General features: G+C 40.7%; 1 protein-coding gene across 6 annotated transcripts in view; it reads right to left on the bottom strand.

Moving 5' to 3' along the window:
• Nucleotides 1-21,401, bottom strand: part of ABCC5 (ATP binding cassette subfamily C member 5) — an 82,366-nt gene extending 60,965 nt beyond the window's left edge. For 3 of the 6 annotated variants that reach the window (XM_005201585.5, XM_010801294.4, XM_005201588.5), the window contains exons 1-3: nucleotides 21,301-21,399; nucleotides 18,248-18,424; nucleotides 780-937 (exon numbers count right to left, since the gene is read on the bottom strand). In XM_005201585.5, coding sequence (XP_005201642.1) covers nucleotides 780-937; nucleotides 18,248-18,376 — 287 coding nt within the window. In that variant the 5' untranslated portion in view covers nucleotides 18,377-18,424; nucleotides 21,301-21,399. Of the gene's footprint in view, nucleotides 1-779; nucleotides 938-18,247; nucleotides 18,425-19,219 lie in introns of all 6 variants that reach the window. The other 3 variants (NM_001077907.2, XM_005201586.5, XM_005201587.5) reach the window with 3 other exon arrangements.
• Between the last annotated feature and the right edge of the window lie 2,978 nt (nucleotides 21,402-24,379).

Here is a 24,379-nt window from a genome sequence, read left to right as displayed (position 1 = left end):
GTCAAGGAAAAGAAAAAGAGGGAATGCACAAATACTTCATATGATGAATTGGTATTTTTTTTTTAATTTTATTGGAGTATAGTTGATTTGCAATGTTGTGTTAGTTTCAGGTATACAGCAAAGTGAATCAGTTATACATATATTCTTTTAAAGCTAATTTTCCCACGTAGGTCATTACAGAATGTTGAGTGGAGTTCCCTGACCAACCTAGACAGCATATTAAAAAGCAGAGACATTACTTTGCCAACAAAGGTCCATCTAGTCAAAGCTATGGTTTTTTCAGTAGTCATGTATGGATATGAGAGCTGAGCACCAAAGAACTGATGCTTTTGAACTATGGTGTTGAAGACTCTTGAGAGTCCCTTGGACTGCAAGGAGATCAAACCATTCAGTCCTAAAGGAAATCAATCCTCAATATTCATTAGAAGGACTGATGCTGGAGCTGAAGCTCCAATACTTTGGCCACCTGATGTGAAGAACTGACTCATTGGAAAAGATCCTGATGCTGGGAAAGATTGAAGGCAGGAGGAGAAGGGGCAACAGATGATGAGATGGTTAGATGTCATCACTGACTTGATGGACATGAGTTTAAGTAAGCTCCGGGAGTTGGTGATAGACAGGGAAGCCTGGCATGCTGCAGTCCATGGGGTCGCAAAAGGTTGGACATGACTGAGCAACTGAACTGATACTGATGACTAAACTCAAGTTTCCCCAAATAATCTTAGCCCCAATTTTTCTGGTGCTTCACAGACAAGCCATTAAGTAGCAGAAGCTCTTACTTGGAAGTGGTCCGGATGGGCTTCAGAACACTTAAGCTATGATGGTACTTTCCCTTGGGATGTTCCTCATCCAGGATTCTGAGCTGAGAATGCATGGAGGGGTCCAGGGAAAGGCCTTCAGCTCGGGCTGCTGTTTCCAAGGCATCCTGGCAATCCAACTGTTTCAACAGAGAGGGAGAAAAGGCAAAGCACAGTTAATGAACATGAGAGAATCAGAGAGGACCAAATCTACTGACACAACAGCTCAAACTGCAAACCTGAGTCATCTCACCCAGGAAACCCCAAGGGTCAGGAGGTTAAACACTCACTTGTGTGATACGAACTCACTAAGGAACATTCAACCGGATACTTAAAACTTCTACACTAATAGACTTCATTTATGATTATTATTTGAGCACTTTCAGAAAAACTGAGCAGAAAGTACTGAGTTCCCATAGACCTCCTCACCTACCCTCTTCTCCTCCATAATTAACATCTTGCATGAGTGCACTACATTTGCCACAAGTGATGGCCCAAGACCGATATGTTATCACTAACTGAAATCCACAGTTTATATTAGGATTCACTCATTGTGTTGTATGTTTTAAAATTTATATTTTTATCATCAAAATGTTTTATCTTTCATTTCCCAATACAGACTGAGAGTCAATTATTTCACTACTAACTGCAAATTCTATTGCCTATTTTCTATGACAAAAAGTTAACAATCAACACCCCTCCCCATTAAATAGTTCTGTCAGGCAGAAAAAGCCAGAATGCACACATGCTTCCCCACTCTCTCTCTTGTTAGCAATAAGGAGTGCAGAACTGGGGCTCTCACCCTGGCTGCCCAACTAAAGAGCTCCTATCCAGACTTCCACAAGCAGAGGGTCTCATGGGTAGAAATACAAAGTTTATAAATACCAATTAATCATATTAATAAAAATGCATGTAATTCAAACTCTGACTATGGCAGAAGAGGGTGGGCCAAAAACCTGGACACATCTATGCCTATTTATTCTAAAAGTAACCCAAAATTACTTTTTTAAAAATTTTATTGAAGTGTAGTTAATTCATAGTCGTGCATTAATTTTTACAGTAGAGCAAAATGATTCAGTTATGCATACACATTCTTTTTAAAAAACTTTTGTATTGGGGTATATAGCTGATTAACAAACAATGTTGTGATAGTTTCAGGTGAGTAGAGAAGGGACTCAGCCATACATACACATGTATCCATTCTTCCCCAAATCCCCCTCCCATCCAGGCTGCCACATTAACCACTGAGCAGAGTTCTATGTGCTATACAGTAGGTCCCTGTTTGCTATTCATTTTAGCAGTGTGTACATGTCTATCTCAAAGTCCCTAACTCCCTCTTCCCCCTCCAGCAACCATAAGCTCGTTCTGGAGGTCTGTGAGTCTGTTTCTGTTTTATAAGTTCATTTGTATCATTTCATTGTAGATTCCACATATAAGGGATGTCATATGATATTTCTCCTTCTCCCTATGACTTAATTCACTCAGTATGATAATCTCTAGGTCCATCCATGTTGCTGCAAATGGCACTATTTCATTCTTTTCAATGGCTGAGTAATATTTTATTGTATATATGTTTATACATATATACACGGATATATAGATCCGTCACGGATCATAGAGTCACACAGATCCCCATACAGAGTGGGATCACAGGGTCACACACACACATTCTTCCTCATATTCTTTTCCATTATGGTTTATCACAGGATACGGAATATAGTTCCCTGTCCTATTCCATAGAACCTTGTTGTTTGTCGACCCAAAGTGACTTCCGCAGTTACTGTTACAGAAGCAGAACCATTCTTTTCCTCATGAAAGGGTTTATAAGAACCTTATTCTTTTCTGACATTCTCACAAATATTTCTAGCAATTACTGTAAACTAGCAAGAAAGAATAAACTCTCGGATAAAAAAAAATTTACGTGGTGTAGCACCTAACACACTGGGCCTTATACAAAGTGAAGTCTCTATTTTCACACTCTACCTCTTTTACACACAGAAGAGAAGCAACTCAAATATTAAGAGGCAGCTATTTAGTAAGTCTCACAATAGCACAGTGTGCTATCTCCAACTTTATTATTCTTCCTTTACAAAACTGGTTTAGCTGTTCTAGATCTTTTGTCTTTCTAGGAGAACCAAGTTCAAGAGTTAGGAGAGTTTTATAAACATCTTTGGACAGTATGGCATCAGAAAAGGAAAACTTGGGGGGAATTTCCTGGCTGTCCAGTGGTTAGGACTCCAAGCTTCCACTGCAGGGGGCACAGGTTTGATCCCTGGTGGGGGAACTAAGATCCCGCATGCCACATGGCATGACCAATAAATAAAGAAAGAAAGAAGTATCAAAGCTTATGTTTTTTTTAAAAAAGGAAGACTTGGTATGCCATCCATTAGCATTCTTATATAAGAATAGCATAGTAGCATTAAGAGAAAACTAAAATCTTAACATCTTATTTAATTCATTCTTTCAACAAATAACTTACAGAGCACCTATATACAAAACTGTCCTAGATACTGGGAATAAAAGCATTCCAATTTCTATCTTTATAGTACACTGATTTCATTTTATTCATCTCTAAAATGCCTAGTTTCATCAAAACCTATGAAAAGAAAAGTGAATGGACTTAATGATAACAATAAACAAAAATCGATCTTAATGCATGAGTTTTGTTCCTTTGACTATATGCATGATGTCATGTTCTACCACCTTCCAGGTAGTTCCTTCCCATAGTGGAGAATGTGAAATTCAAAGGTTCTCTAAAAACACTCAGATGAGAGCAGGCAGGCAAGGTTTCACTCGCCCAGGCATATCATGAGTACTACACCAGCATGAGAAAATGCCTGTAATGTATCAGAGACTGAGGGCTCTTGTACTGTTTTTGATTTTCATACAAGGCATTCAGTATAATTTTATTCTGACAAAGAAAAACCCCATAAAAGTAGTTGAAAAAGTGGCTGAATTAATACTCATATTTTCATATAATAATAACACATGGAGTAGGAATGACCACCATATGGGTATGGAAAAGTCAATACTGTTGATCTAAGACAATTGAAAGTTACCATTCTAAGCAACCCACTTAATAAGTCACATCATATTTTTGCTATTCTTTCCTAAACTGCTTCTCAAACTGTCAATCTTGTTGCCGTATCCTACTCACTGCCTAGATGACAACAGTGAAATATTTGTTGGAGATGATAGGATCCATGCAGAATCCTGTTTCAAGTCCTGCTCCATACTTGCCCCCAGCTCCTTCAAAGACAGGACTCTCAAAACAATAAGTAGCAGGTGTTTAGCTCCTGGCAAGAATTCTTGAATGATAAAATAACACTATCAAGAAAATCAACACAAAACCCCCTTACTCCAATAAAACTATACTCTCTATGATCTTAAAGTATTTATATTCCTTAGGCCACTGTGGGATTTTCCCATAGTTGGAGGCCTCTGTGAAGTATAGTGGTTTTGCATATGGATTTTATTTTCTTATTTTTATAATTTAGTTTATATATTTATTTTTGGCTATGCTGGGTCTTCATTGCTGCATGTGGGCTTTCTCTAGTTGCTGCGAGCGAGGGCTACTCTCCATTGCAGTGCGAGGGCTTCTCATTGTGGTGGCTTCTCCTGTTGTGGAGTACGGGCTCTAGGGCATGCAAGCTTCAGTAGTGGCAGCACACAGGCTCAGGAGTTGTGGCCTGAGGGTCCTAGAGCGCATGGGCTTAGTTGCTCCGTGGCATGGGAACCTTCCTGAACCAGGGATTGAACCCGTGTCCCCTGCATTGGCAGGTGGGTTTTATCTACTGTGCCACCAGGGAAGTCCCTGCACGTGGATTTTAGAAGATAAGATATGGGCTCACAGGCTGATTCTGCCACCAACTTTCTGCATATTACCAAGTCACTTTAAGCTTCAACTTACTCATTTTTACAATGGTACATGCACCTACCACAAAGTGTTGAAAAGAATGAATTAAAGTGAAAATGGCTTAGTTATGTCTGACTCTTTGCAATCCCATGGACTATACAGTCCATGGAATTCTCCAGCCCAGAATACTGGAGTGGGTAGCCTTTCCCTTCCTTCTCCAGGGGATCTTCCCAACCCAGTGACCGAACCCAGGTCTCCCGCATTGCAGGCGGATTCTTTACCAGCTGAGGCACCAGGGAAGACCACAAAGTATTGAGAAGAATGAATGGGATAATGAAAAGTGTTTAGCAAAATATTGGGTATAAGTATTAAACAAACATTTAATACATATTAATTACACACCAACTGATCCACCTGATAAATCTTATGGACTATCTCAACCATTCCTCTTTCCTTTAGCTTTGCCTAATTGTTTCAAGATTAGGGAATTCACTTCCTCCTTCCTATGTCTTCCCTGTACTACGCCACTGCAGTGGGATGCTTCTGGCAAGAGAAGAGCTCCTGGAGGGCAGGCTGACTAACTCTTGTTTGTATCCTTGGTCCCTGGCTCAGTACAGGGCCTGGCACCTATTATTCAAATGTCAACTAGAATATCTCAATATTGCTCCACAGTCTGCATTATCATCATTTAAAGCTACATGATATACCACTAAGAAATCTTCTTAACCAATACACTTCTAATCTTCTGTGTATTATTAATCGTGTAATAAACAATTGTAGTTCATTTTTCTCTTTCTGGATTATTTAGGATAAATTCCACCAGTGGGATTATAGGATTAAAAAGTATAGCTCCCAGCAACTAGACATATATCCAGTTTGCTTAATTACTCATTATAAAATGTGCATTCCAGTGATATTGCAAAAGAGAACTTCTATTAGCTTTAGTACTTTCAGTTCTATTTTGTCAACCCAAGGCTGCCTTTGTCCCATCTACTCTGGGACATTAGCAAGAAATACAGGAAGTTAGGACAGCCTTCTTTGTCTGCAGCCAGATCTCTTGACTAGTATAACTGCTTACTTGAAGGTGATGGGAAAATGTGGACAAACGAACTTATAACAAACCAATAAAGCATTTACTGTGTGCCAGGCATTGTTTTAAATGTTTTACAGATACTAACTTCTTATAATTCTCACAATTACCCTATGAGGTAGACACTCTCATTCCCCTGTCTTACAGCTGAGGAAACTGTGAAGTAACAACAGAGATTTGAAGAGATCTTTAAAAAGCAGAGATTGAATCCAGGCTCCAGAGTTGAGGCTCTTAATTACTAAGCTATGTGCCTTTCAAAGAAAAAACAAGCAAATAAATCATTACTGTATAAGATGACCTCGGATATATCTTTATAGACAGCCAGCTCTCCTCTCTTCCCCAGGGTGAGTATTAGATTAAAATAAACTCTGACTCTCCAAATTAACCTCATTATAAGCAAATAGTACTTTCCAAAGTCAAAATCACAAACACTAGACTATAAACAGATGAGTTTACTTAATCGCAAAAGTGCACTTCCAGGTGGTTTTTCAACCAAAGATGAGTAGATGCTAACAGATGAATACATTACAGACTGATATTTTAAAATAAAGTAAAAGCATATTTATATCACCTGCTAGTAACTGCAAAGATGTCACAAATGTCTAATTGTGTCTGGCTGGATGCCTAACTTCTCTTTCTTTCTAGGCTTTCCAAAAAAGTTTACCTGGCCAAGCAAGTCGAGGGGAAAAAAATGTCTATTTAAAGTAAAAACAAATATATTCTACTATATTAACTTTCTGTAAAGCAAGTTATCAACATTCTAAGACTGACTGAATTAAAAATGGAAATGAACCAAGAAAACTGACTCTATATATTCAAGCTATATAGGCTTGCTATATGAACACATAAATAACATAACAGGGTAGGGAAATATGATTCAGTGGATATCATTGGGACAAATAAAAAACAGACTGGAGATGAACTGAGACTCATGTTTCATATCATACATTAATCCATCTGGGATTAACCCTCAAAGTTACATTAAAATGGTGAAATAAACAGAAGAGAATTAAATAGCATTTTAGCACAATGATGGAAGGAAAATAGTCTCCATCTGCCTCCAAAGTCAGAAACTTACCGAAGGCAAAATGGATGGCTTGAATATAAAAAGGAAAACTTTCTGTGTAATGAAATTAGCACAAGAAAAAGGAGAATACAACTAAAAAAGTGACCAGATAACTAACATAATATTTTGAACAGTCAGCTTTTACTGAAAAACATATGTTTTATCCATTCATTCAGTATTTATTGAGGGACCTACAACACACCAGGCACAGCTCTGGGTGTGGAAACAGGAGGGAAAAAACAGACTCACAGCTCAAAATCACTGCTTTCATGCAAGTTATAGTCTAGTATTTATAAAAGTTCAAAATCCAGAATAGTCTACTAAATTGATTCAAAAGTGTCCATCTCTCAGCCTCTAAATTCAATGTCACCAAGCAAGAAATTAAACTTAAATTTTAAGATACAATTATACATACCTTAATATCAGTAGAAATAGAGATAAAATCCAAGCGAACAAAGAGGGAAACATAAGAAAAACATACATCTGAACCTTGACTGGATTTTTAGTGATTGCTGGCAGGTAGTCAGGGAAACAAACTGGTCACATGTAACACTTTAGACATGCTCTGTCTCCATAATATTACTGTAGAAAGAAAATTCTCCCCAAGAAAAGACATAATTTAAACCCATGGTATACAGGGGACTAGATGCTTAATAAGAAGATTAATGGTTAAACCACAGTAGATTGACACTCCAGTGCAATGTTGTCCAACAGAAAAAAATATAAGACACAAATGTAATTTAAATGTTTTTAGTAGCCACACTAAAAAGGGAAGAGAAACAGGTGAAATTAACCATAAGAATATACTTTAACCCAATATATACAAAATAGTATCTTTTAAACATGTAATCGATAAAAAATTATAAGGTATATTCTTTTTTGGTTCTAAGTCTTTGACACCTGGTGCGTGTGTTCTATATGGCAGATCTCAATTTGGACTTTCCACATTTCCAAGGCCCAACAGCTGCCTTTGGCTGGCAGCTACAGTGTTAGATAGTATAGCCTCAGATCAGATCAGTCACTCAATCGTGTCCGACTCTTTGCAACCTCATGAATTGCAGCACGCCAGGCCTCCCTGTCCATTACCAACTCCCGGAGTTCACCCAGACTCACGTCCATCAAGTCAGTGATGCCATCCAGCCATCTCATCCTCTGTCGTCCCCTTCTCCTCCTGCCCCCAATCCCTCCCAGCATCAGAGTCTTTTCCAACGAGTCAACTCTTCGCATGAGGTGGCCAAAGTACTGGAGTTTCAGCTTTAGCATCATTCCTTCCAAAGAAATCCCAGGGCTGATGTCCTTCAGAATGGACTGGTTGGATCTCCTTGCAGTCCAAGGGACTCTCAAGAGTCTTCTCCAACACCACAGTTCAAAAGCATCAATTCTTTGGTGCTCAGCCTTCTTCACAGTCCAGTATAGCCTAGTAGTCTTCAATTGAGGAGGATTTTTACTTGCCCAGGAGACATCTGGTAATGTTTGCAGACATTTTGGTCATAACTGTGCATTCAGTGGGTAGAGGCCAGGGATGCTGCTGAACAGCCAACCATGCACAGGACAGGCCCCCACAACAAAGAAGGATTTAGCCCCCAAATGTCAGTAGCGCTAAGGTAGTCCAAGAGAGTTAAACTTGGCTCACATGCTAGTATTCGGTGTATGCTGACCTAGGGAAATGTGTTTTATGGCCTATTTGTTTTTTATATTACAATGCTTTAAGTCAATTTTAGAAGTAACTTCTTAAGGCTTCTCCTGAGATGCACTAATTTTTCTGTATTTCTCCTAAAGAGGTTTGCAGACTGAAGGGCTCTCCATGGACCGAGGACGCAGCCACAGAAGGCGTCCAACAGCAGCTGATTCATTCCAAAGGGAAAAATACTGATTGGTCCAGGAGTTGAGAAAACATTCAACAAAGAAATTACTGCTGCTGTTTGTATCTTCCTGAGGACTCTGGCTAGGAGACTCTGAGATGGAGCAGGGTGAGGACGCTGGGGAACCGAAAGGGGACAGTGAAATTTAGATTCAGCCACTGTTCAAATAAAGGTCAGGGAAACACAGAGCCATTTATATGCCCATCCGGTGAGGAAAGCAAGGAACTTTCGATCCATAAGCAAACAGAGATATTTGCACAGGGACCCTCCCTCCTCTGTGCTCCAAGACCATCCCCAGGGCTGTGATAACAGGCTCACTGTTACACCACAGGGCTTCTGCTTATCTAGTTTGTTCATCTCATTTTAACAGGCTGCCAGAGTGGAATGTCTGCTGACAGGGCAACCTCGGGCTTCCCCCTGCCCAGAGACGCCTGGGACAGGATACCAAGGACCGACGGTCATTCCTCAGGCTGAACAATCCCTTCCTCAAAGCAAACAGCAGGGCAGCCTTCTGAACGAAGCCCAGGGGCTGAGGAACCAACCAGGTGCGCCTCTCAGCTTCCAAGGGGATTAAAGGTTACAAAGAAAGCGGCCCTCAGGGCACAATCAGAATGGACTTGCCTCAAGAGCCTAGGGCATATTCTTCTCCTCAATTCACAAGATATTAACAAAAATACAGAATGGATAGCCTCTTCTTACAAACTCTTCTGGCTCAAGTAAAAGCTTTTCTGTAGGTGTCCCATTCCTGCAGCTGCCTTTACTATAAACATTTAGAAAGACAAACTTTTAAGGGAAGCTGTTACAAAGATACAGTTTTCAAAGAGACTCAAAATGTTCAAGATTAAAGAGAAAGTTACGTTTTATTTTAAATTTAAAAAGAAATGATGGGGAGGGAGGAGGGAGGAGGGTTCGGGATGGGGAACACATGTATACCTGTGGCGGATTCATTTTGATATTTGGCAAAACTAATACAATTATGTAAAGTTTAAAAATAAAATAAATTAGAGGGAAAAAAAAAAAAGAAATGAAAAAAGCTGATGCCCTTCCAAGAACATCTGACTTCAGGCTTCCCCATCCTCCCTCTCCTCAATAAGTTAACACCGCAAAGGACAATTCCCCCAATTCTCAGCACTTTCTTATTCCAATGTGTGATTAACAAGATCCTGATCATCTCAAGCATTTCCCTTAAGAAATTCCAGAGAGTGGCCACTTCAGTCTAGAGGGACAGCAAAATTTCAGAATGCAACCTTCACAGGAAGGAAACATAATATATTAGAAATGGCTCACTAGTCAGAGTTGGGGAACCTGCTAACCTCAGCCTTATTGCTCAGTGGCTATGGATTAATTTGTACCCCAGCTCAGTCATTTGTAACTAGGCTGAGTTACCCTAATGTCCAGGATCTGCTATTAATACAATCCACAAGTGTAAATACGTAAAACCAGTGGATATACCTTATTACCATCACGGTAACACAGGTATTTTTCTGCACCTCATAATCTAGCATTACCCCAGAATCAGGAGAAAAACTGGAGGGCTTTCAGTTGTTTCATAAGCTAAATTCCAAGAAACTTTTCCCAAGTTCCTATTACATCGGGGGATGAGATTAACTTTGTTATTACAATGATAAGGTTTCAAAGGATAAACTGAAAATAAATCTCAGAAGAAGAAAAGGGAAACACTTGGAGCCCCACTGGTTGAGGGGATAGAAGAGACGATCCCGTGAGATCTAGGGAAGAGGTTCTCGGCGCTGGTGACACATTAGGATCACCAGGGCAGCTTTAAAAAGCACTGACTGCCTGAGCGTGACCCCAGAGACCGGTTTAATTTGTTTGGAGTATTAGTATCTTTTCTTAACATTCTTCAAGTGATTTTAACATGCAGCCTAAACTGAGAGCCACCAGTGTCGATAACAAAATGTTGGTATTTTACATTTGACAAAATCCCTTGAAGACTTTCAGGCTTTAGCTTAAAAAAAAAAAAAGCCAAAATATAATTTGTAAATGAAACTCCCTTCAGTGCCCAGCACTGTGTGTGCCTGTGTTAAATGCCTCAGATAAGACATCAGTGGGTCCATTATGTGACCTGTACTGCAGAGCAGGCTGGAAGCGCTGACAATGGTGAGATGCAAAGTAAAGGTGAATATTTGGGCAGTTTGCCTATTTTTCCACTGTGAGAATACATTTAAGGAAACTAAGTAACTGCTTAACATCATACCTGCTTTAGTCAACAGAAATTGTTATTTGATATCTAATAAGAGTTGATTCTTTGAACAGCTAATTTAGAAAATAATCTTAAATAATTAAAAAAATATGGCATCTAATTATCTAAATAGGTTAACTCACAAAAAGGGGGGTAAGGAGGGAAGGGATCGACTTAATAAGATTAATTCTACTAATTAGTGGACTTTTGTGCACCAAATTATCTTCATATTAGTCTGTAACTTTGATACTGAGAGGTTCAACTATTGTAAAGACTTATAGAGGCCCTGTTCCCTGTTCCTGGCATTGGCCTTTTTAATTTTTGATTACGAGAAAGTGAGGGACAGAATGGTGAGACATTTTAGAAAGCATTAGCACAAGGCTGCGTATGCATGCTCAGTAGCGTTTGACTCTTTGTGACCCCATGGACTGTAGCCTGCTAGGCTCTTCTGTCCATGGAATTTTCCAGGCAATAACACTGGAGCAGGTTGCCATTTCTTTCTCCAGGGTATCTTCCCAAACCAGGGATCGAACCCATGTCTCTTGCATCTCCTGCATTAGCAGGCAAGTTTCTTTACCAACACATCACCTGAGAAGCCCCAGTAGAAGGCTACCTCAAAGCAAAACCCAGGTTTCATTGAAAAAGTTTTCATTAACCATTTGTCACTTCCAAGTTATAGATTTTAACAAAGTAAAGGCTTGAGTATTTAAAATTGCTTGAAAAATACATTGCTAGTTCCAATACTTTTCTTCCCTTTGACAGAAAGCTCCTTTAACTCGTGCCAACAAGCTATATTTATTTCCCTTAAGCAGCATTTCCTAGCTAGGAAGCAGCAGCCACGCTGCAGATGGCGTAAAAGAGCTCATGATCAAGGCAGCAGACCAACCTCAGGAGACCTGCGGGCTCTAGACTCAGTCACCATGCAGGAAAGCCACCCGGGCTCTGCACCAATGGCAGCACTGTTGTCATCCCCACCAGAGAGCTCCAGGCTGCTATTGGAGACCAACATCTGGCACCAGGCCAGAGACCGTATCATACCGTACTAAGCTCTATAAAGCTTTATAGATGCCTTCAGGGAAAAGGGGGCAGGGAGGCAGGTGTTCTTACTCATCCTATTACTGACTGTCCAGAAAATATGCTGAGTCACTGAGTACCAATCAAGAGAAAAATAACGCAGAGACTGCAATACTAATCTCCTTCACCCCGCTCTCCTTCCTAACAGCAAGGAGACTCACAGGTAATATTTTTGACACTGAAAACACAAGGGCATAGAAAAATTCACATACCCTTCATCCATAAAGAAGAGCTTTCAGAATCAAATTTTGTTAAAGTTTTAAACAAAACTATTTTATGACAACAATAGTTGTCCCTAGGTAGAGGTGTTAAGGGTGATTTTATTTTTTCCTGTAATCTTCCATAATTTGCACATTTTCTGTAAGAGACCATAATTCTTTCATAATAACATATCCTAGAATCCTATTTCTTGGTAAGAGATTACTAATCACATCCTTGTCTCTAGCATATAACTTGAGCTCACCCAAATAGTTCTTCCACTCACTAATCACAAGTACTCCAACCAAGACTAAAGTGTCAGCCGGACACAGAACTAAAGGAGACACTTGGTGAAGGTCACTGGACTCTGTGAATACTTGCTTTGTTACTTTGCCTAGAGGCAGAATATTCTAACATGGGTAGAAAGCAAATCCCACTAGTGGTACACTTGACAGAAGGGACAAAAAGAGTAAAGTAGTACAGGCACATGAACTTTAGTTGACTACTCCTTATTTTGCATGTTTCCTCCTTTCTTAGTTAGATTAGACATGCTAGGGAAAAAAAACAGTCACCCTTGGCTTTAGCCTGAGCACAGTGAGAAAACCACCACCAAAAAAAAAAAAGCTTATAAAAGTATCACAGAGTTTTGTCTTGTTTTTGCTTCAATTTTAATTTGAAGCAACTAAAACACCAACTCCTTGGCCTGTTATTCAAGAACACACATCATCTCCTTGCTGTCCACCTGAAACTATCATAACATTATTAATCAGCTATGCTCCTATATAAAATTAAAAGTTTGAAAAACAAACAAAAAACCTCACTGGCCTTTTTTAAAATGAGGAAAAAACCTACCAAAATAAACTGCAGATTTAGCAAAAAAAAACAAAAACACATCATCTGAAACTCATGATCTAGCCCTTTATATCTATGACTTCACACTTGATGCTCAAAGCCAACAGTTCTTTGGTTGGCCTACCCACAGCTTGTTGGTCCTACCCACAGCTCTTTCTTCCACCAGGCATGTTCTTCATTTCTTCAAATTCTACCTGTTCTTCAAGTCTCCAACCAAATTCTACCTCCTGAAATCTTCCCTGATCTGAGAGACTGAAGAATTCTTTTCTTCTTGTTAAATTCCACAGCATCTAAATTTTAGTAATCTACATACATGACTATGAGTTGAAGCTTCTAGGGAGGTTAGGCAGGGCCAGCCTCAATTTATCATCATGTGCACCAGAACACTTCATTCAGGGCTGTGTGTTCATCTTGGAGAGTGCTCAAATGTTTGCTGAATCAAAAAAAAAAAAAAAGAATATATATCACATCTTAAAACAAACCAACCAGAGTTGGTAGAGTTATGTGGTCAACATGTACATATCTGAATGCAATTATAAGAAAAGGAGCTATGTTCAAAAGAGAGTCACGCCTCAGACACGGGAACAGTGTTAAGGAGTGGTCTGGACATAAATCTTCATGTTAGTTGAAATAACGCCAGCCTAACACCAGCCAAGATTAGTACTTAGGCTCAAAGAACTAACAGCACCAGAAGGCACCCCTATTAGCACTTCAGGATTAAAGGATGTCTGCAAATCATGAAGTTGTGTGTGGCCACAAGCTTTACCTCAATAGTCTTGAACAAAAGGAAGGTGTGAAAATGCATTATTTTAACTAGCTCTAAGCAGATGTGATACAAATATCTGAAGGTGTGAACGATTAGAGCAATTTTCCCAAAGAGTATTCCAAAAGATTTGGTCATAATATTAGGAAAGGGGCAAACAATATACTCTGCAACTTTGCTGACAGCAAAAAAAAAAAAAAAGAAAGAAAGAAAATCACCAACTTGTTTAAAATGCGTTTAATACTTGGTGCTTTACTTCTGACTTCTGTTTGACAGTTTCATGTGTCCATGTTAAACTGAACCTATCAAAGGCTAATGGTGGTGGATAAAATCTTGTTTTCCAATTAAGAGCCACAAATGTATCCTTATCTTTTGTTACTTTGGGAGGTACTGTTTTTCATTTCTGATGGATAATAATAGGCAGAACTGGCATCTGGGAGGTCTTGTCCCAGATTTCATCTCTACTAACTAATACAAAAACAATGGCTATGATCATAAGACACGAAACTGTAATCTCTACCCAATTATCTACTTACATTCTTAAAAAAGGTAAATGGTATGCTTTTATAGCCATTCCACTTCCCAGATACTTAAATTGTCCATTTTTATACCATGGCTGAACCAGAAATTTGTCATTTTGCTTTTTTCCTATTAGCAAACTGCTAACATACGAGACAAGTTGAAGATGTATTTGTATCTATGAAATCTGGAGTTTTGATAGATAATACGCAAGAACATTCTAGGTGTTATGTGAATTTTTAAAAACACTTGATCATTATATATGCCTTTTATCATGTGTAAAAAAATATGTTATATAAACCTATAATTCTATTCCTTAGGTCAAGGCTGAGCAAAAAGAAAAAAGTTGATTAAAAGAAACAGTTTAAGTTAAAAACAAAAAAAGTTCAGAGGCTACAGGATATGGTTAAAAAAAAAAAAAAACGGAAAACAATACTCATATTTAAAAGTTTAGGAAACATCAAAGGATAATGAAAATTAAATTCATGTGCACTCCTGAGATCTCACAAAAGTGGTTGGTATCAGCCTCCTGTTTCTTCAAGATGAGGCTGAGTCACATGAAGGAAACTTTCTGTCTGGTGCCTGACTTAATAATTTAGAGGACACAAGGCACAACAGTGACTTCTCTACCCACAGAGGAAAAGTTTGCTGCTGCCACTGCACACCCGAATGTCAGTTCTGCTCTAACTAAATGGACAGGGCCTCTGTCCTCAGAAATGTCACAGGACCACGCTCTATCTTTCCAGGTTCCATCTCTTCTTCTTTTACAAGCTAGGCATGGGCAAGCTTGCTCACTAAGGCTTCATCTACACAGATGCACTAACGACTCTGAAACTTGTCCCAGCTCCATTCCGCATCTGTACTCTATCTACTGATCACCTTATCTGGATGCACCGCAAATTCCACATGTTCAAAAGTAAACTCATGCTCACCTCCTTCTCCTTTCCCCATATGCCCATCAATAGCCTTACCACAGGCACCCCAATGTCTCCCTGCCTCCTTCCCGAAATACCCCTAAGTCTCTCCCTCTCCTCCATCTTCACTATTAGACTTGGATCCAGACCCCTGGCCTCTTTCACCTGGGCTGGCACAGGAGGCTCCAGGCTGCTCCCTGTATTTTGTCTCTCTCTCTGTCTCATACACATTTTTCATATACTGCCTGAAAATTAATCTTCCTAAGATAAATGAAGTCTTAAAAATCTCAGCTCAACTGCATTAGCTATTAGGTCATGCAAAGTAAAATTACAATGAGATATCAGACAAACCTATCAGAATGGCTAAAATTAAATTAATAACATCAAATACTGGCAAGAATGCAGAGAAACTGGATGACTCACACATTGCTGGTGGGAATGTAAAATTAAAGTTACTCTGGAAAAAATAGTACTGAAGTTTCTGATAAAACTAAACATGCACTTACCATATGACCCAGCAATTACACTCCTGGAATTCACCCAGAGAAATGGAAGGTTTATTCACAAAAAATCCTATACACAAATGTTCAGAGCAGCTTTGTTTATAATAGTTACAAACTAGAAATAACCCACATTTCCTTCAACAGATGAATGGTTAAACAAACTGTAGTCTATCTATAACATGGAAAATACAATTGATACACAACAAATAGATGGATCACAAGGGAATAATGCTGAGTGAGAAAATTCAATGTCAAAAGGTTACATACTATATAATCCCACTGGTACAGCTTTCTTAAAATGACAAAATCACAGAGATGGAAAACAGATGAGTGGTTGCCAAAGACTAGGGGAGAGGGCAAGGGAGGAGGCTGTGGCTCTAAAAGGGGAGCACATAACTAATACAATTATGTAAAGTTTAAAAATAAAATTAAATTAAAAAAATAATAAAAATAAAAGGGGAGCACAAGACATCCTTTTGGTGGAGTTGATTTGTATCTTGACTGTGATGGTGGTCATACAAATCTACTTGTGAAAAAACTGCATAGAACACACACAAATAAGTGCACATGAAACTGGCAAAGTCTTAATAAAGTGGTTGCATGTTATCCTTGTCAATCAATATCCTGTCATGATTTTATACCATAGGATGCAAGAAGTTACCACTGGGAGAAGCCAGATAAAGTATGCATGGGATCTCTCTGTATTATTTTTACAACTGCATGTGGATCTACGGTCATCTCCAAATAAAAAATTAAGAGAAAAAAACCCTTTTAATAATTTCCAGTAGTTCCCCTATGCCCATAGTAAAATATTCCTTAGCATGACATGTAGAACTTTCCCACACACCTCTTATGCCCTAGACTACTAGCTCTAAGTACCCCACTCCAGTACTTTTGCCTGGAAAATCCCATGGATGGAGGAGCCTGGTAGGCTGCAATCCATGGGGTCGCTAAGAGTCAGACACGACTGAGCGACTGAGCGACTTCGCTTTCACTTTTCACTTTCATGCATTGGAGAAGGAGATGGCAACCCACTCCAGTGTTCTTGCCTGGAGAATCCCAGGGACGGGAGAGCCTGGTGGCTGCCATCTATGGGGTCGCACAGAGTCGGACACGACTGAAGTGACTTAGCATAGCACTAGCTCTAAGAGCTAACATTCTTTGAGCACAGGCTACGTGGCAGGCACCATTCTAAGCATTTTATATGTATTAGCTCATTTAATACTCAAGGCATCTCATGAGTTAGGTTCTACCATTGATACTATTTTAATTCCTAAGCCACTAAGACACAGATGACTTAACAGCTTGACAGCATCCCCACTTCATTCGTTCTCTGTGACTTTTTCCAGTGTAAGTGCTATACTAAATGTCAAGCATTCAAAAGATATTCAATAAGTGTTTTAACATAAAGTCTGAACAAAAGGACACAGAAATGGTACAGAACTGGGACCTTAAGGATTTGACACTGATTACAGTGAATCTATGTTTTTCCAAAGTTAAGCTTGAATAGGAAAGCATTGTATCACAGACAGTCGAAACAGAAAATACCCATCAGTGAGAAAATGTTGATTAATAAGGCTACAGCTTTCACGAAGCAAAGAGGGACAAGTAAGGTCAGGCTAATGAAACTCCAGTGTCAGCTATAGAGCCATGCTGCTGCTGCTGTGTCGCTTCAGTCATGTCCGACTCTGTGAGACCCCGACTCTGTGAGACCCCACAGACGGCAGCCCACCGGGCCTCCCGTCCCTGGGATTCTCCAGGCAAGAACACTGGAGTGGGTTGCCATTTCCTTCTCCAATGCATGAAAGTGAAAATTGAAAGGGAAGCGCTCAGTTGTGTCCGATTCTAGCGACCCCATGGACTGCAGCCTTCCAGGCTCCTCTGTCCATGGGATTTTCTAGGCAAAAGTACTGGAGTGGGGTGCCATTGCCTTCACAGAACAAATACAGGAACACAAACCTCAACTTCCTACCCAGCAACCCCCATTCTTTCTTATTACTTCTGCAATTCAAGAATTTTTCCCCAGATGAAGATGTTTCTTCCAGATTAAAATGCATATTCATTATTTCCCTCGGAGGAAATTATTCACTAAAGACTCCTTTACACTCATAGGTTTTCTTGAAAATTTCAACTGATTATCCTCCACCAATATAGAATTGTTCCAAGTACGCTCTGAAATCTGAATGAGAATCTCCAGTCACCTTTTAAAAGCAGACAACAGAGGCAGAGGGAGGGAACAATTATAAGTACAAGACTGAAGTATAATGGTTCCTATTCCCACTGCTCCCTGCCCAGCCCTTCCCCTCCCCAACCCTGCATAAACTGTCTTCTTTCTAGCAACACCTTTTCAGAGGAGAACTCAAAGGGGAAAAACAGATGACAGGTGGAGAGCCAACATCTTCTCTTTCACAAATAACAATAAATTCTTAACAGTGACCTAAAGTCAGTAAAGAAAAAGAAACCTCTTTTCAGTTATGCATTTTGTGAAGAAAGAAGGTATGGTCTAGCACAGCAAGCAGATAAGGAGAGGAAATTAGGCAGGGCAACACTGACCGGTTGAGTTCTCTTGTACTTGGAGTCCTCACGGTCTCGGTGCTGCCCTGAATTGCTGGTTCTCTCCCGCACATTTCTATAACCAGGGCTGGGGATGATGTATTCTTTTCCTATGTCAATGTCCTTCATCTTCTCTGAGTGGAGGGCTCACAGACTCTTGGTTCCACTTGAGAATTCCTGGAATTAAAAATGCATCAAGGACAGGTATTTCCTAAATTGTGCTTAATAAGTAAAAGTACTTTAAAATAGGGAGAAAGAGACAAAAGCATTAAAATTTTCTGTCATTATATCTATAAAAATAAATTCTCAAACATCTTTCAAGTACCATTTTATTTTTCTCAACTAAGTTCAACTGCAATGCATAGAGCATTTAGATAAATCTTTAAAAAAAAAAAAAAAAAGGCTTTCCAGAAACAATTTAAGTTTGTTCCAAAAAAATTTTACACCTGAATTTTAAAAACAAATTCCCCGTGGATTACGGACAGTGTCCTAAAATTAGCTAGTGGTGATGATTGCACAATTCTGTTAATATACTAACCAAACACCAAGCTCTACACTCAGGTGAATTTCATAGTATACAAATATCTCAACAAAGCTGTTATAAAAAAAATAATAGCAAAAAGAAATTCCCCACCCTGTTCTACTAAGTCTTATCTAGTATCTACCTGAAACGCTGTTCTAAACCCTAGTTAGCCTGATTAACTCTAATCAATACCTGGTATCAATTCTGGTTACTTTAGAAAAAGTAAAACACATACATACTCCACCCTAAGATGGTCAAAGCTTCCCAGATACAAGCTGGGAAAACACTTTTTATAACAGCCTCACTAGAAATTAAAGAACTGTAGCTGTGTTGCCTTTAGAATTCCATAAATTCCTATCAATCACTGAGAATGAAAAATACAACATTGCGGACATAATTCTGACAAGTACAATTCATTTTTTAAGGTATCAGAAAACAAGAAAACTTACAAATCCTCTAAATAAAAAGGACTAAATCTCCACCATAGAGACTTGTTTCCAGCACAAAAGAAAGCTTGACTTCTTACCTTTCAGAGGTCTGGCTCCAGTACCCTGAGTTGATATTGCTCAACTACTTATCTTTCAAAGAAAAAAGTCACCTTGTCCAATGACAAACTGCACCATAAAGAACACCGGCTTACAACCAAGAGCGCAGCAATCACGTCACTGGGACCTCATTAAGCCTAAACTATAAACAGATCTGGCATCTGCCAGTGTCCCCAGTGTCAGGATGCAGCTGCAGATCAGAATAATCCTGCTTGTTACAGGGATCACTGAAGTCCAACCTTCCCTGCCAAAGGTTCCTCAACCTAGCCAACTATCTGGAAAGCAGAAAAGATCAGTCCTGCTTTGAAAAAAGGCAAGAGGAGGGGAGCAAGTTTGAAAGGAAGGAGGCCATAGAAACTCACTCAGAATGCCAAATGCCACGTCAGGAAGACCACAAGGATCACCTCAATTGCCTAAGAATTCATGTAACCTCAGTTTCTTTCAATCACTTTGTTCCAGGTTATTCTAAGTTGGAAGGGTGTGGGGAGCAATTTTCCATTCCCTCTAACACTCCTGCTTATTTAATTTCCTGGGCCAAGAGGTAGAGCAATGAAAGTAGACAGGCCTTGTGCAAGGACAAAGCTACTATCTCCTGGCCTTGAACATAAGGAGGATTCCATCTTCTGAGTATCAGGAAGGCCAGCCAAGAGCTAGAAGTCCAATAGATCTGGGAAACAAACAAGGCCCAAATCTGAAGAAAACAATTAAGGAAAGATCACTAGGCCAGAGTTTGGGGATGAAGCAGAGGGTACTATTTGTATTTCCCTTTTCTTCTTTCTGTTCTCCCTTAAAGTTGTTTAAAAGTCTTTTTTAAGAGAGAAGAAGAAAGGGAAGGGATTTTCATTTACTTCTGAGTCAGAGCTGTACATGACACTTAGCAGAATAATCAAAGTGAGAGAACCCATAGAGGTCTCTTGGTCAGCGACTTTTTTTTAACCAGGACTCTCCTTCAGTGCTAAGTGTAGACATTCTGTACAATGATGCAGTCAAAACTGCCTGGGGGGAGGAGTTTGCACAGGATTACAAGGACTGGAAGTAGCCACACTGGTGTTCCCAAATTGCCTTCATTGCAATATTGCTTAGGTTTCCAACACCTCAGGAATGTGGTTCCAGGCCCTGCAGCCACACAAAAAGACCTGAAGCTACAAGGGTATGTACTTACCACTTCCCTGAAAGCTACTTGTCTCCAGCCTACCACACCTTTCATTGACTCACCCTGGAGACCCCAGAACGACCTATTCATCTTCTCCTTCAAAACCTTCTGAAACTTTGCCAGTCCTTTCTGCGTCCATCTGCCTCCTGCCTCCCCCATGTCTGTGCAGAAACCGAATGACCCCTACGTGAAAAATACAAAGCCCCATGCAGCTCTCTGCGGTGGAAAGGGAAAGAGCACTAATGACTGTCAAGAGATCCGGATTCCATTCCGGACTCTGCCAAGGGTTTCCTGTGCGTGCTTCTGTCACGAACCTCTATCTACCCCATAGCCAAAATGAGACGATGACTTCTGAGGTCGCTGGGTGCTCAGTCCCCTCTGTGCGGCTTAAGCGGGGGTGCCCCAAACCGTCTCTCTACAACCTTGAAGAGGGGGGCTTCTCTCAGGCCAGCATCCCCTAGGATACCCCTGGCCTTAGGGCGTTCCCACGGCCAATTCTGGCCTGGAAAGGCGATAGCGACCCACACACACAGGCCGCGGGCGTAGCACCACCTGGTGGCGTTAGCCGGGAATGTAGCCGGCACCCCGATCACTCATCCCACCCTACCTGCCTTCCGAGGACCTCACCTCCAACCCTCCCGGTCGCGTCCCGAAAATGAGGCGGCGGGAGACTAGAGGAAGGCCAGGCCGCTTTTCTCAGTTCTCCGATTCCCGCGGACTGCTCGCATCCTCGATCGCAGTCCCCCACTATGGGCCGAAACACACTGGATGGGGATGGCCCCCGCGACAACCCGAGGGAGAAGGAAGGGGTACGGCAGTCACCGACACCTACCTGTGCCCCAGCTCCAGGACGGCTGCGCCGGCCACTCGACCACGCTCCGGAGCATTAGCCCCTGGAGCAAAACAATCCTTTATAGCGGCATTGGCCTCCAGACTGCGCAGGCGTGCTGCACAAAGAATTTCCAAGACTGAAGGGAATTGTAGTCCTGCTTCCTGGAGCCCCAGGCTCCTTTCGCGGCTAAGAACTATATTTCCCAGAAGCACTGTAGAAGCCCTGGAGGAGATGCAGGCCGCTCCTCCCTTCCATTGCGCTCCAGGCTCTGCACCGTCCTCCGCAGAGTTTCTGCGATCCTGTCTGGAATCTTCTCCAAGGCCCTGTGTTCCAGTGAGTGGTCGGGAGGGTTGACAGTAGCCCTCTGTGGGCTGGCTGCCCAGTGTTTGTAGGCAGGGCGGTCACGGCGATGCTTGGCCGTTTATGCACCAGAAAACACGGTGAAGGTCACCGTAGCCTATAGGAGACCAGCCGGCCCCTCATCTTATCTGTGTGGCCCTTAAGGGTTTACCACTGCGTGCTCGCGACCCTGCATTATCACCTGTCTCACTTTAATCCCACTGTCCATCACATGTTTTTGTGCTGCCCATGTTCTAGAAAATAAACGCCAGGATGACAGTTTTTAGAGTGGCAAGAGCCTTAGAAACGACATGCCAATTCATCCCTTTTTATAAATGAAACTGAGGTTTCCAAATAGATTGATCACTTCATTTCTCTTTGTGTTTCATTTGTACCTTCAAGATGATCATAACATAAATAACTACTGTGTTTAGTGCCTACGTAGTCTGTACCTAGTCGCTACCTAGTCGCTAAGAGTCGGACACGACTGAGCAACTTCACTTTCACTTTTCACTTTCATGCATTGGAGAAGGAAATGGCAACCCACTCCAGTGTTCTTGCCCGGAGAATCCCAGGGATGGGGGAGCCTGGTGGGCTGCCGTCTATGGGGCCGCACAGGGTCAGACATGACTGAAGCGACTTAGCAGCAGCAGCAGTCTGTATCTTGTGCTTTACATACTTGTTTTTTAAATCTCCATGTATTTAAAGGAGATTATCCTTTAAATAGGTATAGGTGTTATGATTATCCATTTCAAAGTTGTTTTTTTTAATGGAAGGTAAAATGACTCCTCTACCTTTATACTTTTAGCTAGTATGAAACACCAATGTAGGGAATTCCCCAGCTGTCCAGCTGTTAGGACGCCCCACTTTCACTGACAAGGTCACATCCAGCTTCAATCCCTGGTGGGGGAACTAAGAACTGAGATCCCAAGTGACTTGAACCACAGCAAAAACAAACAAACAAGTGACTTGAACCACAGCAAAAAACAAACAAAATGCACACCAATGTACAATAGAGCTGAAGTAATTAACACAGTGTTTTGCCCAAGAATGGATTAATAAACCAATGCAATAAAGAGCCTAGAAACAGACTCATGCATACATGTAAAGCTGATCTGTAAGAAAGAAAACATTACAAATCAGTAGAGAAAGAAAGAAAAGACTATGGATAATGCTGGAACAATTGGTCATCCGTATTTCTTAAAACTCAGGGGTTATAGCTTCATACCACATAGATCAAAGGCCCAACTGAAAAGGAAAACCTTCAAACATTTAGAAGAAAATGTGAAATATCTTTGTGAACTTCTTAAATAAGATACAAAAACAATAAAATAAGGTTTGATTAATTTTTATATTAAAGTTTCAGCTTCTGTATAAGATGCCATAAAGCAAAAAGATAAACTACAAGTTATAACTGACAAAGTTTTTAATACAAATAATTCCTACAACTCAATAAGAAATGCTAAATAACTGAATAGAAAAATTGGCAAATGATGTGAATAGACAGTTCACAGAAAAGGAAAACTCAAGCAGCCACTCAAATATGAAAAGAGACCCAGGGAGATAAGCTCAAGATGGTGGAGTAGAAGGACTTGAGCTCACCTGTCTTATGTAAACACCAAAATCACAAACAACTGTTGAATGACCATCAACAAAAAAACACTGGAACCTACCAAAAAAGATACCCTGCATCCAAAGGCACAGAAGAAACCACAAAGAGATGGTAGGAGGGGCAAAATCGCAATAAAATAAAATCCCATACCTGCTGGGTGGGCAACCCACAAACTGGAAAACAATTATACCACAGAAGTTTTGCCACAGGAGTGAAGTTCTGAGCCCCACCTTAGCCTTCCCAACCAAAGGGTCTGACAACAGGAGAAGGAGCCCCCAGAGAATCTGGCTTTGAAGAACATCAGGGTTTGATTGCAGGAATTCCACAAGACTGGTGAATACAGAAACTTCACTCCTGGAGGGCACATACAAGGTCTTGAGCACAGCAGGGCCCAGGGGAAAAGATACCCAATCTTACTAATAATCAGGGAAATGGAAATTAAATTAGCAACAAGATACCATTTTATGCCCACCTGATAGGGAAACATAAAAATCTGACAATATCGTGTTTTCAGGATCTAGAGAGACAGGATGCTTCACACATTGCTGGTAGAGTATCGACTGATAGAACCACATAACAGTTGGCCAAATTAACAGGTTGGAAATGAACTGTACTGTTAGGCCCCAAATTCATTTCAGTTCAGTCACTCAGTTGTGTCTGACTCTTTGCGACCCCAGGACTGTAGCACGCCAGGTTTCCCTGTCCATCACCAATTCCCAGAGCTTGCTCTAACCCATGTCCATCGAGTCGGTGATGCCATTCAACCATCTCATCCTCTGTCATCCCCTTCTCCTCCTGCCTTCAGTCTTTCCCAGCATCAGGGGCTTTTCCAATGAGTCGGTTCTTCACCTCAGGTGGCCAAAGTATTGGAGCTTCAGTTTCAGCATCAGTCCTTCCAATGAATACTCAGGACTGATTTCCTTTTGGATGGACTGCTTGGATCTCCTTGCAGTTCAAGGGATTCTCAAGATTCTCCAAGGGATTCTCCAGCACCACAGTTCAAAAGCATCAGTTCTTCAGTGCTCAGGTTTCTTGTGGTCCAACTCTCACATCCATACATGACTACTAAAAAAATCATAGCTTTGACTAGACAGACCTTTATGTAATGGTAAAGTAATGTCTGCTTTT

The sequence above is a fragment of the Bos taurus genome, chromosome 1 (assembly GCF_002263795.3).
Source record: "Bos taurus isolate L1 Dominette 01449 registration number 42190680 breed Hereford chromosome 1, ARS-UCD2.0, whole genome shotgun sequence".
NCBI classification, from domain to species: Eukaryota; Metazoa; Chordata; class Mammalia; order Artiodactyla; family Bovidae; genus Bos; species Bos taurus.
Note: the sequence above shows the minus strand (reverse complement) of the source record. Positions and strands in the feature narration are given on the sequence as shown.